Consider the following 18,210-nt stretch of genomic DNA (forward strand, 5'->3'; position numbering starts at 1 on the left):
CGTTTTAAAAAGACCCTTGACATGTACTCTCGTTTTAAAAAGACCCTTGACATGTACTCTCGTTTTAAAAAGACCCTTGACATGTACTCTCGTTCTAAAAAGACCCCTTGACATGTACTCTCGTTCTAAAAAGACCCCTTGACATGTACTCTCGTTTTAAAAAGACCCTTGACATGTACTCTCGTTCTAAAAAGACCGCTTGACATGTACTCTCGTTTTAAAAAGACCTTGACATGTACTCTCCTTTTAAAAAGACCCCTTGACATGTACTCTCGTTCTAAAAAGACCCCTTGACATGTACTCTCGTTTTAAAAAGACCGCTTGACATGTACTCTCGTTCTAAAAAGACCCCTTGACATGTACTCTCGTTCTAAAAAGACCCCTTGACATGTACTCTCCTTTTAAAAAGACCGCTTGACATGTACTCTCGTTCTAAAAAGACCCTTGACATGTACTCTCGTTCTAAAAAGACCCCTTGACATGTACTCTCGTTCTAAAAAGACCGCTTGACATGTACTCTCGTTTTAAAAAGACCGCTTGACATGTACTCTCGTTTTAAAAAGACCCCTTGACATGTACTCTCGTTCTAAAAAGACCGCTTGACATGTACTCTCGTTCTAAAAAGACCCTTGACATGTACTCTCGTTCTAAAAAGACCCTTGACATGTACTCTCGTTCTAAAAAGACCGCTTGACATGTACTCTCGTTCTAAAAAGACCCCTTGACATGTACTCTCGTTCTAAAAAGACCGCTTGACATGTACTCTCGTTTTGCAAAAAAGACCGCTTGACATGTGCTCTCGTTTTAAAAAGACCTTGACATGTACTCTCGTTCTAAAAAGACCCTTGACATGTACTCTCGTTCTAAAAAGACCCTTGACATGTGCTCTCGTTCTAAAAAGACCCTTGACATGTACTCTCGTTTTAAAAAGACCCTTGACATGTACTCTCGTTCTAAAAAGACCCTTGACATGTACTCTCGTTCTAAAAAGACCGCTTGACATGTACTCTCGTTCTAAAAAGACCCCTTGACATGTACTCTCGTTCTAAAAAGACCCTTGACATGTACTCTCGTTCTAAAAAGACCCTTGACATGTACTCTCGTTTTAAAAAGACCCCTTGACATGTACTCTCGTTTTAAAAAGATCCCTTGACATGTACTCTCGTTTTAAAAAGACCGCTTGACATGTACTCTCGTTCTAAAAAGACCCCTTGACATGTACTCTCGTTCTAAAAAGACCCCTTGACATGTACTCTCGTTCTAAAAAGACCCCTTGACATGTACTCTCGTTCTAAAAAGATCCCTTGACATGTACTCTCGTTCTAAAAAGACCGCTTGACATGTACTCTCGTTTTAAAAAGACCCTTGACATGTACTCTCGTTTTAAAAAGACCCTTGACATGTACTCTCGTTCTAAAAAGACCCCTTGACATGTACTCTCGTTCTAAAAAGACCCCTTGACATGTACTCTCGTTTTAAAAAGACCCTTGACATGTACTCTCGTTCTAAAAAGACCGCTTGACATGTACTCTCGTTTTAAAAAGACCTTGACATGTACTCTCCTTTTAAAAAGACCCCTTGACATGTACTCTCGTTCTAAAAAGACCCCTTGACATGTACTCTCGTTTTAAAAAGACCGCTTGACATGTACTCTCGTTCTAAAAAGACCCCTTGACATGTACTCTCGTTCTAAAAAGACCCCTTGACATGTACTCTCCTTTTAAAAAGACCGCTTGACATGTACTCTCGTTCTAAAAAGACCCTTGACATGTACTCTCGTTCTAAAAAGACCCCTTGACATGTACTCTCGTTCTAAAAAGACCGCTTGACATGTACTCTCGTTTTAAAAAGACCGCTTGACATGTACTCTCGTTTTAAAAAGACCCCTTGACATGTACTCTCGTTCTAAAAAGACCGCTTGACATGTACTCTCGTTCTAAAAAGACCCTTGACATGTACTCTCGTTCTAAAAAGACCCTTGACATGTACTCTCGTTCTAAAAAGACCGCTTGACATGTACTCTCGTTTTGCAAAAAAGACCGCTTGACATGTACTCTCGTTTTAAAAAGACCCTTGACATGTACTCTCGTTCTAAAAAGACCCTTGACATGTACTCTCGTTCTAAAAAGACCGCTTGACATGTACTCTCGTTCTAAAAAGACCCCTTGACATGTACTCTCGTTCTAAAAAGACCCTTGACATGTACTCTCGTTCTAAAAAGACCCTTGACATGTACTCTCGTTTTAAAAAGACCCCTTGACATGTACTCTCGTTTTAAAAAGATCCCTTGACATGTACTCTCGTTTTAAAAAGACCGCTTGACATGTACTCTCGTTCTAAAAAGACCCCTTGACATGTACTCTCGTTCTAAAAAGACCCCTTGACATGTACTCTCGTTCTAAAAAGACCCCTTGACATGTACTCTCGTTCTAAAAAGATCCCTTGACATGTACTCTCGTTCTAAAAAGACCGCTTGACATGTACTCTCGTTTTAAAAAGACCCTTGACATGTACTCTCGTTTTAAAAAGACCCCTTGACATGTACTCTCGTTTTAAAAAGACCCTTGACATGTACTCTCGTTTTAAAAAGACCCTTGACATGTACTCTCGTTTTAAAAAGACCCCTTGACATGTACTCTCGTTTTAAAAAGACCTTGACATGTACTCTCGTTTTAAAAAGACCTTGACATGTACTCTCGTTTTAAAAAGACCTTGACATGTACTCTCGTTTTAAAAAGATCCCTTGACATGTACTCTCGTTTTAAAAAGACCTTGACATGTACTCTCGTTTTAAAAAGACCCTTGACATGTACTCTCGTTTTAAAAAGACCGCTTGACATGTACTCTCGTTTTAAAAAGACCCTTGACATGTACTCTCGTTTTAAAAAGACCCTTGACATGTACTCTCGTTTTAAAAAGACCCTTGACATGTACTCTCGTTTTAAAAAGACCTTGACATGTACTCTCGTTTTAAAAAGACCTTGACATGTACTCTCGTTTTAAAAAGACCGCTTGACATGTACTCTCGTTTTAAAAAGACCCCTTGACATGTACTCTCGTTCTAAAAAGACCCTTGACATGTACTCTCGTTTTAAAAAGACCCTTGACATGTGCTCTCGTTTTAAAAAGACCGCTTGACATGTGCTCTCGTTTTAAAAAGACCCCTTGACATGTACTCTCCTTTTAAAAAGACCCTTGACATGTACTCTCGTTTTAAAAAGACCTTGACATGTACTCTCGTTTTAAAAAGACCCTTGACATGTACTCTCGTTTTAAAAAGACCCTTGACATGTACTCTCGTTTTAAAAAGACCCCTTGACATGTACTCTCGTTTTAAAAAGACCTTGACATGTACTCCCGTTTTAAAAAGACCCCTTGACATGTACTCTCGTTTTAAAAAGACCGCTTGACATGTGCTCTCGTTTTAAAAAGACCGCTTGACATGTGCTCTCGTTTTAAAAAGACCCCTTGACATGTACTCTCGTTTTAAAAAGACCCCTTGACATGTACTCTCGTTTTAAAAAGACCTTGACATGTACTCTCGTTTTAAAAAGACCCTTGACATGTACTCTCGTTTTAAAAAGACCCTTGACATGTAATCTCGTTTTAAAAAGACCTTGACATGTACTCTCGTTTTAAAAAGACCCTTGACATGTACTCTCGTTTTAAAAAGACCTTGACATGTACTCTCGTTTTAAAAAGACCCTTGACATGTACTCTCGTTCTAAAAAGACCCCTTGACATGTACTCTCGTTTTAAAAAGACCCCTTGACATGTACTCTCGTTCTAAAAAGACCGCTTGACATGTACTCTCGTTTCCGAGGGGCTCCCAACACAGATACATGTCACAATCATTATTGTACATGTAAACAATGAAACAAAACAAATTACATACAACTAAACATGGACAGGACAAAACACTAAACAATGAAACAAAACAATACATAACAAACCTTGAAAACCTCACAGCCTCATTATGGCATTGAATCCAATAATATACTGTAACACATGAAAATACTACGTCTATACAGTGAGTAATAATACTAATATACTGTAACACATTATGAAAATACTACGTCTATACAGTGAGTAATAATACTAATATACTGTAACACATTATGAAAATACTACGTCTATACAGTGAGTAATAATACTAATATACTGTAGCACATTATGAAAATACTACGTCTATACAGTGAGTAATAATACTAATATACTGTAGCACATTATGAAAATACTACGTCTATACAGTGAGTAATAATACTAATATACTGTAACACATTATGAAAATACTACGTCTATACAGTGAGTAATAATACTAATATACTGTAACACATTATGAAAATACTACGTCTATACAGTGAGTAATAATAATAATATACTGTAACACATTATGAAAATACTACGTCTATACAGTGAGTAATAATACTAATATACTGTAACACATTATGAAAATACTACGTCTATACAGTGAGTAATAATACTAATATACTGTAACACATTATGAAAATACTACGTCTATACAGTGAGTAATAATACTAATATACTGTAGCACATTATGAAAATACTACGTCTATACAGTGAGTAATAATACTAATATACTGTAGCACATTATGAAAATACTACGTCTATACAGTGAGTAATAATACTAATATACTGTAACACATTATGAAAATACTACGTCTATACAGTGAGTAATAATACTAATATACTGTAACACATTATGAAAATACTACGTCTATACAGTGAGTAATAATACTACGTCTATACAGTGAGTAATAATACTAATATACTGTAACACATTATGAAAATACTACGTCTATACAGTGAGTAATAATACTAATATACTGTAGCACATTATGAAAATACTACGTCTATACAGTGAGTAATAATACTAATATACTGTAGCACATTATGAAAATACTACGTCTATACAGTGAGTAATAATACTAATATACTGTAGCACATTATGAAAATACTACGTCTATACAGTGAGTAATAATACTAATATACTGTAACACATTATGAAAATACTACGTCTATACAGTGAGTAATAATACTACGTCTATACAGTGAGTAATAATACTAATATACTGTAACACATTATGAAAATACTACGTCTATACAGTGAGTAATAATACTAATATACTGTAACACATTATGAAAATACTACGTCTATACAGTGAGTAATAATACTAATATACTGTAACACATTATGAAAATACTACGTCTATACAGTGAGTAATAATACTAATATACTGTAACACATTATGAAAATACTACGTCTATACAGTGAGTAATAATACTAATATACTGTAACACATTATGAAAATATTACGTCTATACAGTGAGTAATAATACTAATATACTGTAACACATGAAAATACTACGTCTATACAGTGAGTAATAATACTAATATACTGTAACACATGAAAATACTACGTCTATACAGTGAGTAATAATACTAATATACTGTAGCACATTATGAAAATACTACGTCTATACAGTGAGTAATAATACTAATATACTGTAGCACATTATGAAAATACTACGTCTATACAGTGAGTGAAAATACTACGTCTATACAGTGAGTAATAATACTAATATACTGTAGCACATTATGAAAATACTACGTCTATACAGTGAGTGAAAATACTACGTCTATACAGTGAGTGAAAATACTACGTCTATACAGTGAGTGCAAACAATACAATGATAGTAATAAAGGAATAAACATGGTGATATAATGGCATATTTACCGAAAGCAAGAACATACAACTTTGAAGTAAGAAGACAGTGCACTTTTGAAACCTGTGAATGTTGAGATGGATCTAATGTTATTTGGTAAAGTATTCCAGTCTGTATGGGCTTTAAAGGAAAAGGCATATTTACCTAATTCAATACTAACCAAAGGAACAGTAAAGTAAACCTGAGTGGAGTGTCTGGTACGTTGTGTTGAAGGAATACAAGTTAAATAGTGTTTGAGGTAAATAGGATAATTGAAATAAATACAAATGTAAAAACCAGTGGTCTTTGAGGTCTAGCTCTTAATGTATTTATGGTCATATTATTGTCCACTCATTTTGTATGTCCTATGAAATAATTTTGACCAAAATAAATACAAATAAAAGTCCACCACAAGCCTCCTGGTTAACAGCAGCAGCAGCCGGAAGGAGGAGAAATGATTTAAAGACAAAGTGGGCTGCAATCTTCACATTTTATAAATAATAATATAATATAACTTTCTCTAAATCACTTTCCAAAACGCTGTAGGCTATGGTTGTACAGTAATGTAGGCCTGTTGCAGCTTTCGTCCACTTGAGGGCGATACAGACCACAATAAACAGGCACCCTGAACTCAGTCAGAAATCGGAATGGATCACAGACAGAAGTTAGACTGCAGAGAAGTTGATCTTTCATTTGAACTAAAGTCCAATAATATTAAAGTATTCTGCTGCTCATAGAGCTAGGCTAGGCTAGCTCCTCTTAATGATCAATAAAACCTCCAGCATTTGTTGCAAAACTGCTCTTTATTTCAATCAACCAACAGGTGTGTGTTAAACAATTATTACCAAACGTTTAGCATAAAACCCCCAAGTATTATAAAGTATATATCAAGTTATAAAGTAGAGTTATAATAAAATAACTCTAACAACAAATAAAACCAGTCACACATAGTTTTCATAGTTTGTAAATCAACCGAGCTAATATAATATTATCCACCTTTTCAAGTGTGAAGGTGGTGATGAACCACAGGAGGGCGACAGTGAGCCGCTGTCCTTTCTGAGAGCTGCTACCTTAGTATACAAAAAAACAACTCAGATTTAAGACGAGTTTAAACTGTTTAAATTAAATAGTATTGAGGAGAAATGCTGCTATTTGTCGACGAAATATGACAATGTGACACTTGCTTTGGCAACAATGTAACCGTATGTATGTTTTCTCATGACGATAAAAGATCCTTTGAATTTAATTGGGTGAGGAAGGACCAATCACCTTTGTGATTTGCACATCCGGTATGGAGCGGATACGGAAACAGTCAGTGGGGGCGGGGCTCCGGACCGGATCATGAACGGTCGAGAGAGACAGAGACAGAGAGAGAGAGAGACACAGAGAGAGAGAGAGAGAGAGAGAGAGACAGAGAGACAGAGAGAGAGAGAGAGACACAGAGAGAGAGAGAGAGAGAGAGAGAGAGAGAGAGAGAGACAGAGAGAGAGAGAGAGAGAGAGAGAGAGAGACAGAGACAGAGAGAGAGAGAGTTTTTGATTGATCGATTGAAGAATTTATTAACAGTTTGCAGAATTACAGTACATTTCAAGCACAAACTCAATACAAAGGCTGTTAACTGTGAGTGGACGACCCAATTAAGCATTACACTTGTTTCCAATAGGGTCCACCATGTTCAAATCATCAAAACATTTAGAGACGTACAAATAGACACTTCTATAGACAGAACAGGAATTCATCATAAAAGACAGAGAGAGAGAGAGAGAGAGAGAGAGAGAGAGACAGAGAGAGAGAGAGCGAGAGAGAGAGACAGAGAGAGAGAGAGAGAGAGACACTTCGTTGGGCGCCGCACGCAGACGCGAGGTTAACTCCCATCTCGCGATACTATCGAGAGAGGAGGTGGGGGGGGGACGGGACATGAAGCACAGATCTCCAAGCTGTCGACGCGTCGCGGCGCGCCGCGTCGACAGCTTGTAGATCTGCTCTTTTTGGCGACAGTGTCGCAGTCTCTCTCTCTCTCTCTCTCTCAGCCCAACAGGGAGTTTTGAGACACAAACAGCATAAAGTATTTCATGCTTATTAATTATCATAAGTCTGTCTTGATATCCGGAGCTCCTTATATGGAGGTTGTTGGTGGTTAGGACGGAGGAGTGTTTATGGTTCTAGGAAAGGAAGGTAAGAAGTGTCCTTTAATTCTCTCTTTGTTGTTCAACAGGTTGTTGTTGGAGGAGGAAGCTAACCGTTAGCCTAGCATTAGCATCCTCCCTTCACTACTAAACTAATGTTTATATACTAACTAATATAACTGATACTAACTAATAGAACTGACAGTAACTATTGTTTATAACTAAATTAACTAGCATTAGCATCCTCCCTTCACTACTAAACTATTCATGTTTATATACTAACTAATATAACTGATACCAACTATTGTTTATAACTAAATTAACTAGCATTAGCCTCCTCCCTTCACTACTAAACTATTCATGTTTATATACTAACTAATATAACTGATACCAACTATTGTTTATAACTAAATTAACTAGCATTAGCCTCCTCCCTTCACTACTAAACTATTCATGTTTATATACTAACTAATATAACTGATACCAACTATTGTTTATAACTAAATTAACTAGCATTAGCCTCCTCCCTTCACTACTAAACTATTCATGTTTATAATGTATCAACTGATGTAACCATAACTAATAGTAACTATTATTGATAACAATATTAACTAGCATGCCTTCTGAGCCACTAGTATGTAAACTATTAATGTTTATAAGTAATTAAACAACTGATAGAACTACTAGTAACTATTATAACTACATTAACTAGCATTATAGCCTCGGTCTAGTAATGTGTAAACTAACGTAAGGTGTTGCTAATAACTCATATTTTATAGCTTTGGGTTTATAGGCATAAACACTAAGTGTGTGTTCGGGTTGTTAAAGATAAAGTTAGGGAGAATGTATTTGTTTTAAACCAAAACACACACACACACACACACACACACACACACACACACACACACACACACACACACACACACACACACACACACACACTGTCTGCTCTGTGAGATTATTGACATGATGATGATGCTACAGGTTCAGACATGCACTGTGTGTGTGTGTGTGTGTGTGTGTGTGTGTGTGTGTGATGTATATATTTAGAGTTAAATACTGAAGCCACAACCTCTGCTTTTACAAGCAGCACAAAACTGTCCTGTTTGACATGTAGCTGACCTGTGGTCAGATTGTCTGAGCTGTGGGCACTGGGCAGTAGCTGTGGGCAGTAGCTGTGGTCAGTGGCTGTGGGCAGTAGCTGTGGGCAGTAGCTGTGGTCAGTGGCTGTGGGCAGTAGCTGTGGGCAGTAGCTGTGGTCAGTGGCTGTGGTCAGTGGCTGTGGTCAGTGGCTGTGGTCAAGGTTCAAGGTTTCTTTATTTTGTCTCCCGAGGGAGACATTTGTCTTGGACCCCAAGGACCCGCCCTGCAGCATACAGATACAGATACAGTACAAGACAACAGAGGCACACAGTGACCCGTACAACATTAAAACACCACACACCAACATACCAAGACAACAGAGGCACACAGTGACCCGTACAACATTAAGACAACAGAGGCACACAGTGACCCGTACAACATTAAAACACCACACACCAACATACCTAGTGCAAAGGAGGGGAGAGCATCAGTAGCTGTGAGCAGAGCAGCGGGTGTGGGCTCAGGAGTTCAGGGAATCCATGGAGAAGGACTTCCGGGTGGACACTATGTGTCTCTGATGTCTTGGTACAGTGGACAGTATGTGTCTCTGATGTCCTGGTACAGTGGACAGACAGTATGTGTCTCTGATGTCTTGGTACAGTGGACAGTATGTGTCTCTGATGTCCTGGTACAGTGGACAGACAGTATGTGTCTCTGATGTCTTGGTACAGTGGACAGTATGTGTCTCTGATGTCTTGGTACAGTGGACAGACAGTATGTGTCTCTGGTGTCTTGGTACAGTGGACAGACAGTATGTGTCTCTGGTGTCTTGGTACAGTGGACAGACAGTATGTGTCTCTGGTGTCTTGGTACAGTGGACAGACAGTATGTGTCTCTGATGTCTTGGTACAGTGGACAGACAGTATGTGTCTCTTATGTCTTGGTACAGTGGACAGACAGTATGTGTCTCTGGTGTCTTGGTACAGTGGACAGACAGTATGTGTCTCTGGTGTCTTGGTACAGTGGACAGACAGTATGTGTCTCTGATGTCTTGGTACAGTGGACAGACAGTATGTGTCTCTGGTGTCTTGGTACAGTGGACAGACAGTATGTGTCTCTGGTGTCTTGGTACAGTGGACAGACAGTATGTGTCTCTGATGTCTTGGTACAGTGGACAGACAGTATGTGTCTCTTATGTCTTGGTACAGTGGACAGACAGTATGTGTCTCTGGTGTCTTGGTACAGTGGACAGACAGTATGTGTCTCTGATGTCTTGGTACAGTGGACAGACAGTATGTGTCTCTGATGTCTTGGTACAGTGGACAGACAGTATGTGTCTCTGGTGTCTTGGTACAGTGGACAGACAGTATGTGTCTCTGGTGTCTTGGTACAGTGGACAGACAGTATGTGTCTCTGATGTCTTGGTACAGTGGACAGACAGTATGTGTCTCTTATGTCTTGGTACAGTGGACAGACAGTATGTGTCTCTGGTGTCTTGGTACAGTGGACAGACAGTATGTGTCTCTGGTGTCTTGGTACAGTGGACAGACAGTATGTGTCTCTGATGTCTTGGTACAGTGGACAGACAGTATGTGTCTCTGGTGTCTTGGTACAGTGGACAGACAGTATGTGTCTCTGATGTCTTGGTACAGTGGACAGACAGTATGTGTCTCTTATGTCTTGGTACAGTGGACAGACAGTATGTGTCTCTGGTGTCTTGGTACAGTGGACAGACAGTATGTGTCTCTTATGTCTTGGTACAGTGGACAGACTGTATGTGTCTCTGATGTCTTGGTACAGTGGACAGACAGTATGTGTCTCTGATGTCTTGGTACAGTGGACAGACAGTATGTGTCTCTACATAGTCTGTCTAATATGCCTAATATGACGGCCTTTCTTGATACACACACACACACACACACACACACACACACACACACACACACACACACACACACACACACACACACACACACACACACACACACACACACGCAGCGACAGAGAGGTGAGGACAAGTATGATGGGATGTGAGCCAATTCACAACACAGACCTCCTCTGTTCTCAGGAATGCTCTCTCTCTCTCTCTCTCTCTCTCTCTCAGTCTCTCTCTATGTCTCTCTCTCTCTCTCTCTCTCTCTCTCTACTCTCTCTCTCTCTCTCTCTGTCAGTTTTCTAAATGATTTCAGAATGCTGACCCCACACTGCTCATTGTAGGGTCAGCCCGTAGCACTTGCCCTAGCCTCCACGACCTTACAGGCGTATGCAAAGGCTCAACTTATGTAACTTTGGACAGCATGATTTTATGTAGACATAGCACTCTATAGTACTGTACACGCATAGTTTAATTCTACTCGATATTCTACTGTTCGACAGATGTTAGCTTATAATTCTTGATGACTATTTCTATGTATGTGATGTACAGTATCACCATGTGTTGTTCTTGATTACTGTAAATCGCTCTGGATTAAGAGCGTGTGATAAATGAATACATTGTAAATTGTAGGTTAAGCTTAGGTTAAAACTAACTTTCGTAGGAGAGAGGAGAGGAGGTAGGTTATAGGAGAGATATAGGAGAGAAGGAGAGGTTACATAGGAGAGAGGATAGGAGGTAGATTATAGGAGAGAAGGAGAGGTTACATAGGAGAGAGGAGAGGAGGTAGGTTATAGGAGAGAAGGAGAGGTTACATAGGAGAGAGGAGAGGAGGTAGGTTATAGGAGAGAAGGAGAGGTTACATAGGAGAGAGGAGAGGAGGTAGGTTATAGGAGAGAAGGAGAGGTTACATAGGAGAGAGGAGAGGAGGTAGGAGAGAGGAGAGAAGGAGAGGTTACATAGGAGAGAGGAGAGGAGGTAGGAGAGAGGAGAGAAGGAGAGGTTACATAGGAGAGAGGAGAGGATGTAGGAGAGAGAGAAGGAGAGGTTACATAGGAGAGAGGAGAGGAGGTAGGAGAGAGGAGAGAAGGAGAGGTTACATAGGAGAGAGGAGAGGAGGTAGGAGAGAGGAGAGAGGAGAGAAGGAGAGGTTACATAGGAGAGAGGAGAGGATGTAGGAGAGAGAGAAGGAGAGGTTACATAGGAGAGAGGAGAGGATGTAGGTTATAGGAGAGAAGGAGAGGTTACGTAGGAGAGAGGAGAGGAGGTAGGTTATAGGAGAGAAGGAGAGGTTACATAGGAGAGAGGAGAGAAGGAGAGGTTACATAGGAGAGAGGAGAGGAGGTAGGAGAGAGGAGAGAAGGAGAGGTTACGTAGGAGAGAGGAGAGGAGGTAGGTTATAGGAGAGAAGGAGAGGTTACATAGGAGAGAGGAGAGGAGGTAGGTTATAGGAGAGAAGGAGAGGTTACATAGGAGAGAGGAGAGAAGGAGAGGTTACATAGGAGAGAGGAGAGGAGGTAGGAGAGAGGAGAGAAGGAGAGGTTACGTAGGAGAGAGGAGAGGAGGTAGGTTATAGGAGAGAAGGAGAGGTTACATAGGAGAGAGGAGAGGAGGTAGGTTATAGGAGAGAAGGAGAGGTTACATAGGAGAGAGGAGAGAAGGAGAGGTTACATAGGAGAGAGGAGAGGAGGTAGGAGAGAGGAGAGAAGGAGAGGTTACATAGGAGAGAGGAGAGGAGGTAGGAGAGAGGAGAGGAGGAGAGGTTACATAGGAGAGAGGAGAGGAGGTAGGAGAGAGGAGAGAAGGAGAGGTTACGTAGGAGAGAGGAGAGGAGGTAGGTTATAGGAGAGAAGGAGAGGTTACATAGGAGAGAGGAGAGGAGGTAGGTTATAGGAGAGAAGGAGAGGTTACATAGGAGAGAGGAGAGGAGGTAGGTTATAGGAGAGAAGGAGAGGTTACATAGGAGAGAGGAGAGGAGGTAGGAGAGAGGAGAGAAGGAGAGGTTACATAGGAGAGAGGAGAGGAGGTAGGAGAGAGGAGAGAAGGAGAGGTTACATAGGAGAGAGGAGAGGAGGTAGGAGAGAGGAGAGAAGGAGAGGTTACGTAGGAGAGAGGAGAGGAGGTAGGTTATAGGAGAGAAGGAGAGGTTACATAGGAGAGAGGAGAGGAGGTAGGTTATAGGAGAGAAGGAGAGGTTACATAGGAGAGAGGAGAGGAGGTAGGAGAGAGGAGAGAAGGAGAGGTTACATAGGAGAGAGGAGAGGAGGTAGGAGAGAGGAGAGAAGGAGAGGTTACATAGGAGAGAGGAGAGGAGGTAGGTTATAGGAGAGAAGGAGAGGTTACATAGGAGAGAGGAGAGGAGGTAGGAGAGAGGAGAGGAGGTAGGAGAGAGGAGAGGAGGTAGGAGAGAGGAGAGGAGAGGTTACATAGGAGAGAGGAGAGGAGGTAGGAGAGAGGAGAGAAGGAGAGGTTACATAGGAGAGAGGAGAGGAGGTAGGAGAGAGGAGAGAAGGAGAGGTTACATAGGAGAGAGGAGAGGAGGTAGGAGAGAGGAGAGAAGGAGAGGTTACATAGGAGAGAGGAGAGAAGGTAGGTTATAGGAGAGAAGGAGAGGTTACATAGGAGAGAGGAGAGAAGGAGAGGTTACATAGGAGAGAGGAGAGGAGGTAGGTTATAGGAGAGAAGGAGAGGTTACATAGGAGAGAGGAGAGGAGGTAGGAGAGAGGAGAGAAGGAGAGGTTACATAGGAGAGAGGAGAGGAGGTAGGAGAGAGGAGAGAAGGAGAGGTTACATAGGAGAGAGGAGAGGAGGTAGGAGAGAGGAGAGAAGGAGAGGTTACGTAGGAGAGAGGAGAGGAGGTAGGTTATAGGAGAGAAGGAGAGGTTACATAGGAGAGAGGAGAGAAGGAGAGGTTACATAGGAGAGAGGAGAGGAGGTAGGAGAGAGGAGAGAAGGAGAGGTTACATAGGAGAGAGGAGAGGAGGTAGGTTATAGGAGAGAAGGAGAGGTTACATAGGAGAGAGGAGAGGAGGTAGGAGAGAGGAGAGGAGGTAGGAGAGAGGAGAGGAGGTAGGAGAGAGGAGAGGAGAGGTTACATAGGAGAGAGGAGAGGAGGTAGGAGAGAGGAGAGAAGGAGAGGTTACATAGGAGAGAGGAGAGGAGGTAGGAGAGAGGAGAGAAGGAGAGGTTACATAGGAGAGAGGAGAGGAGGTAGGAGAGAGGAGAGAAGGAGAGGTTACATAGGAGAGAGGAGAGGAGGTAGGAGAGAGGAGAGAAGGAGAGGTTACGTAGGAGAGAGGAGAGGAGGTAGGTTATAGGAGAGAAGGAGAGGTTACATAGGAGAGAGGAGAGGAGGTAGGAGAGAGGAGAGGAGGTAGGAGAGAGGAGAGAAGGAGAGGTTACATAGGAGAGAGGAGAGGAGGTAGGAGAGAGGAGAGAAGGAGAGGTTACATAGGAGAGAGGAGAGAAGGTAGGTTATAGGAGAGAAGGAGAGGTTACATAGGAGAGAGGAGAGGAGGTAGGTTATAGGAGAGGAGGGAGGAGAGAGGAGAGAAGGAGAGGTTACGTAGGATATAGCTGTGAGACAAACGGCAGCCATGTTTTATTAACCCTATAATTCAATGTTTGACGTCACTCTGTCTCTCTGGTGGTACAGCCCTGTGTGTGTGTGTGTGTGTGTGTGTGTGTGTGTGTGTGTGTGTGTGTGTGTGTGTGTGTGTGTGTGTGTGTGTGTGTGTGTGTGTGTGTGTGTGTGTGTGTGTGTGTGTGTGTGTGTGTGTGTGTGTGTGTGTGTGTGTGTGTGTGTGTGTGTGTGTGTGTGTGTGTGTGTGTGTGTGTGTGTGTGTGTGTGTGCGCGGAATAGGAGATAAGGCTCTGCTCCTTGGTGACATTCACTAGCCTCGCGTTGCGATACTAATATACCACCGCGCTGGGCTGCGTGGGACATCCGCCTATGCAATAGGGGCGGGTTTAGTGTGGCTGCGCCAGGCTAGACATTCACTGCAGCACACACACACACACACTCAGATTCTGTCTGGGTCACATGGTCTGGTTTGTGTTTATATCTGTTTTTTGTAGTTCAAACTAATTTCTTATATTCAGTGTGACACACGCAAGCACACACACACACTTACACACACACACACATAGAGGTATTAGCTTTGCTTCCGTAACAAAATTAAACTTTAATTTCAACTAGAAATGCACTCTGTCGACGTGCCGGGTGAGAAAGGGTTAATAATAATAATACAAACTAGAAATGCACTCCTCACGAATCGCCATAATCCTTTGCAGTCAGAACTACAGACTCACTCCCAATCTAAACTATGGAATGAACTTCCCATTGCAGTCAGAACTACAGACTCACTCCCAATCTAAACTATGGCATGAACTTCCCATTACAGTCAGAACTACATACTCACTCCCAATCTAAACTATGGAATGAACTTCCCATTGCAGTCAGAACTACAGACTCACTCCCAATCTAAACTATGGCATGAACTTCCCATTACAGTCAGAACTACAGACTCACTCCCAATCTAAACTATGGAATGAACTTCCCATTACAGTCAGAACTACAGACTCACTCCCAATCTAAACTATGGAATGAACTTCCCATTGCAGTCAGAACTACAGACTCACTCCCAATCTAAACTATGGAATGAACTTCCCATTGCAGTCAGAACTACAGACTCACTCCCAATCTAAACTATGGCATGAACTTCCCATTACAGTCAGAACTACAGACTCACTCCAATCTAAACTATGGAATGAACTTCCCATTACAGTCAGAACTACAGACTCACTCCCAATCTAAACTATGGAATGAACTTCCCATTACAGTCAGAACTACAGACTCACTCCCAATCTAAACTATGGAATGAACTTCCCATTACAGTCAGAACTACAGACTCACTCCCAATCTAAACTATGGAATGAACTTCCCATTACAGTCAGAACTACAGACTCACTCCCAATCTAAACTATGGAATGAACTTCCCATTACAGTCAGAACTACAGACTCACTCCCAATCTAAACTATGGAATGAACTTCCCATTGCAGTCAGAACTACAGACTCACTCCCAATCTAAACTATGGAATGGACTTCCCATTGCAGTCAGAACTACAGACTCACTCCCAATCTAAACTATGGAATGAACTTCCCATTACAGTCAGAACTACAGACTCACTCCCAATCTAAACTATGGAAACTTAACTCATTAACTTAATTGTAAATTGTGTGTTTTTCTTTGTCTCCTGCTCTTTTCTCAGGGTCCACAGCTGAACACAACATGCGTGCTTAACACACACACGCACACACACACACACACGCACACACACACGCACGCAAAGCGAGCGATGACGACCTCCCATCTGAACGGCCACGTGGGCGGCGGTGAGGCGGGGGAAGGGGAGGAGCTTCGAGGGGGCGTGGCCCAGCACAGAGAGATGGCGGTGGACTGTCCGGGGGAGCTGGGGAGTCGAACCCTGCCCGTGCGCCGCTCCGCTCAGCTGGAGAGGATCAGACAGCACCAGGTGATTGTTCATTCATTCATGCTAATTCATGCTAATTCCTGTTAACCCATTTTGGACGGGTTATGTTATTTAAAAAATAAAGAAAATAGCAGATCTACAAGCTTGTAGCACCGAGTGCCGCGCTACGAGCTTGTAGGTCTGCTATTTTTTGAAAAATCGTGAAAATGTGGTGCAAATATTTGAATATATATATATTTCAGAGCGAACATTTTTAACTAAAATATTGGCTTCTGGGAACTACATATTTTGAGATGGGGGGGGTCCGTGGCCCAATAGAGATAATTCTGGGGGTCCTTGACATGAAAAAGGTTGAGCACCGCTGACATAGAAACATAGGTTTGTCAGAAAAATGTTAGAAGACTTTTTGTTAATCGGTCTGCGTGTGCGTGTGCGTGTGCGTGTGCGTGTGCGTGTGCGTGTGTGTGTGTGTGTGTGTGTGTGTGTGTGTGTGTGTGTGTGTGTGTGTGTGTGTGTGTGTGTGTGTGTGCGCGCGCGTGCGTGCGTGCGTGCGTGCGTGCGTGCGTGCGTGTGCGTGCGCGCGCGCGTGTGCGCGTGCGCGTGCGTGCGTGTGTGTGTCTCTCTCTCTCCAGGAGGACCTGCGCCGCCGTAGGGAGGAGGACGGTAAACAGGTGGATCTCAACACGTCGCTGAGGCTCCGGAAACTCTCCCAGAATCCTCGGGTGGGAATCGATAACCCCACCTTCCTGTCTGACCACGCCCACCCCCCGCTGGGCAGCCAGAGCACACACACACTGCTGGGTAGGACGCGCGCACACACACACACACACACACACAGTGCCCGGTGTCGTTCCACACCCCCACAGGGAGTGCAGTGCCCGGTGTCGAGTCAGTCGGACCCACAGTTCTCCAGAACCACCACAAAAGGCTCTGGTCAGGCTCTGCCAGTGGGCCTAATCAGCCTAAATCCCCTCACCTGTGCAATTTCCAGCCTCTGCTTCAGCCTATTGATTACCATGGCAACCCCACACCTGACAATTGATTTGATTGATTGATTACTTAACCAGTCCACTTTTCACATTCAGTTTGCACTCTTCAGACACAGACAGACAGACAGATACAGAGATCTCCATGTGGGACACAGACAGACAGATACAGAGATCTCCATGTGGGACACAGACAGACAGATACAGAGATCTCCATGTGGGACACAGACAGACAGACAGATACAGAGATCTCCATGTGGGACACAGACAGACAGATACAGAGATCTCCATGTGGGACACAGACAGACAGATACAGAGATCTCCATGTGGGACACAGACAGACAGATACAGAGATCTCCATGTGGGACACAGACAGACAGATACAGAGATCTCCATGTGGGACACAGGCAGACAGATACAGAGATCTCCATGTGGGACACAGACAGACAGATACAGAGATCTCCATGTGGGACACAGACAGACAGTTAAAACGGGTGCTATGACAAGTTGACAACGGGTATTATTAGGTTCCCTAGTTGCATCGTTCTCAAGTAGGCCGGAGGCCGACGGGCACGTCCAGGTCTAGTAGGGAGTAGAGATGTGACGTTCGTGAACGAATCGGATCATTTGGACACTGGGGAGGCACTGTGGGGACACTGGGGAGGCACTGTGGGGACACTGGGGAGGCACTGTGGGGGACACTGGGGAGGCACTGGGGGTGACACTGGGGAGGCACTGTGGGGACACTGGGGAGGCACTGTGGGGACACTGGGGAGGCACTGGGGGTGACACTGGGGAGGCACTGTGGGGACACTGGGAGGCACTGGGGGTGACACTGGGGAGGCACTGTGGGGGACACTGGGCACTGGGGAGGCACTGGGGAGGCACTGTGGGGACACTGGGCACTGGGGAGGCACTGGG

At 42.8% G+C, this 18,210-nt stretch overlaps 1 protein-coding gene across 1 annotated transcript in view; it reads left to right on the forward strand.

The window, feature by feature from the left end:
* The first annotated feature begins 7,765 nt into the window (after window positions 1-7,765).
* The window catches only part of pals1a (protein associated with LIN7 1, MAGUK p55 family member a), a 49,797-nt gene continuing 39,352 nt past the window's right edge, over window positions 7,766-18,210 (forward strand). The window contains exons 1-3 of the mRNA XM_079530958.1: window positions 7,766-7,902; window positions 16,082-16,345; window positions 16,936-17,104. Coding sequence (XP_079387084.1) covers window positions 16,169-16,345; window positions 16,936-17,104 — 346 coding nt within the window. The 5' untranslated portion in view covers window positions 7,766-7,902; window positions 16,082-16,168. The remainder of the gene's footprint in view (window positions 7,903-16,081; window positions 16,346-16,935; window positions 17,105-18,210) is intronic.

This window comes from Electrona antarctica, assembly GCF_951216825.1.
Source record: "Electrona antarctica genome assembly, contig: scaffold_64, whole genome shotgun sequence".
Lineage (NCBI taxonomy): Eukaryota > Metazoa > Chordata > Actinopteri > Myctophiformes > Myctophidae > Electrona > Electrona antarctica.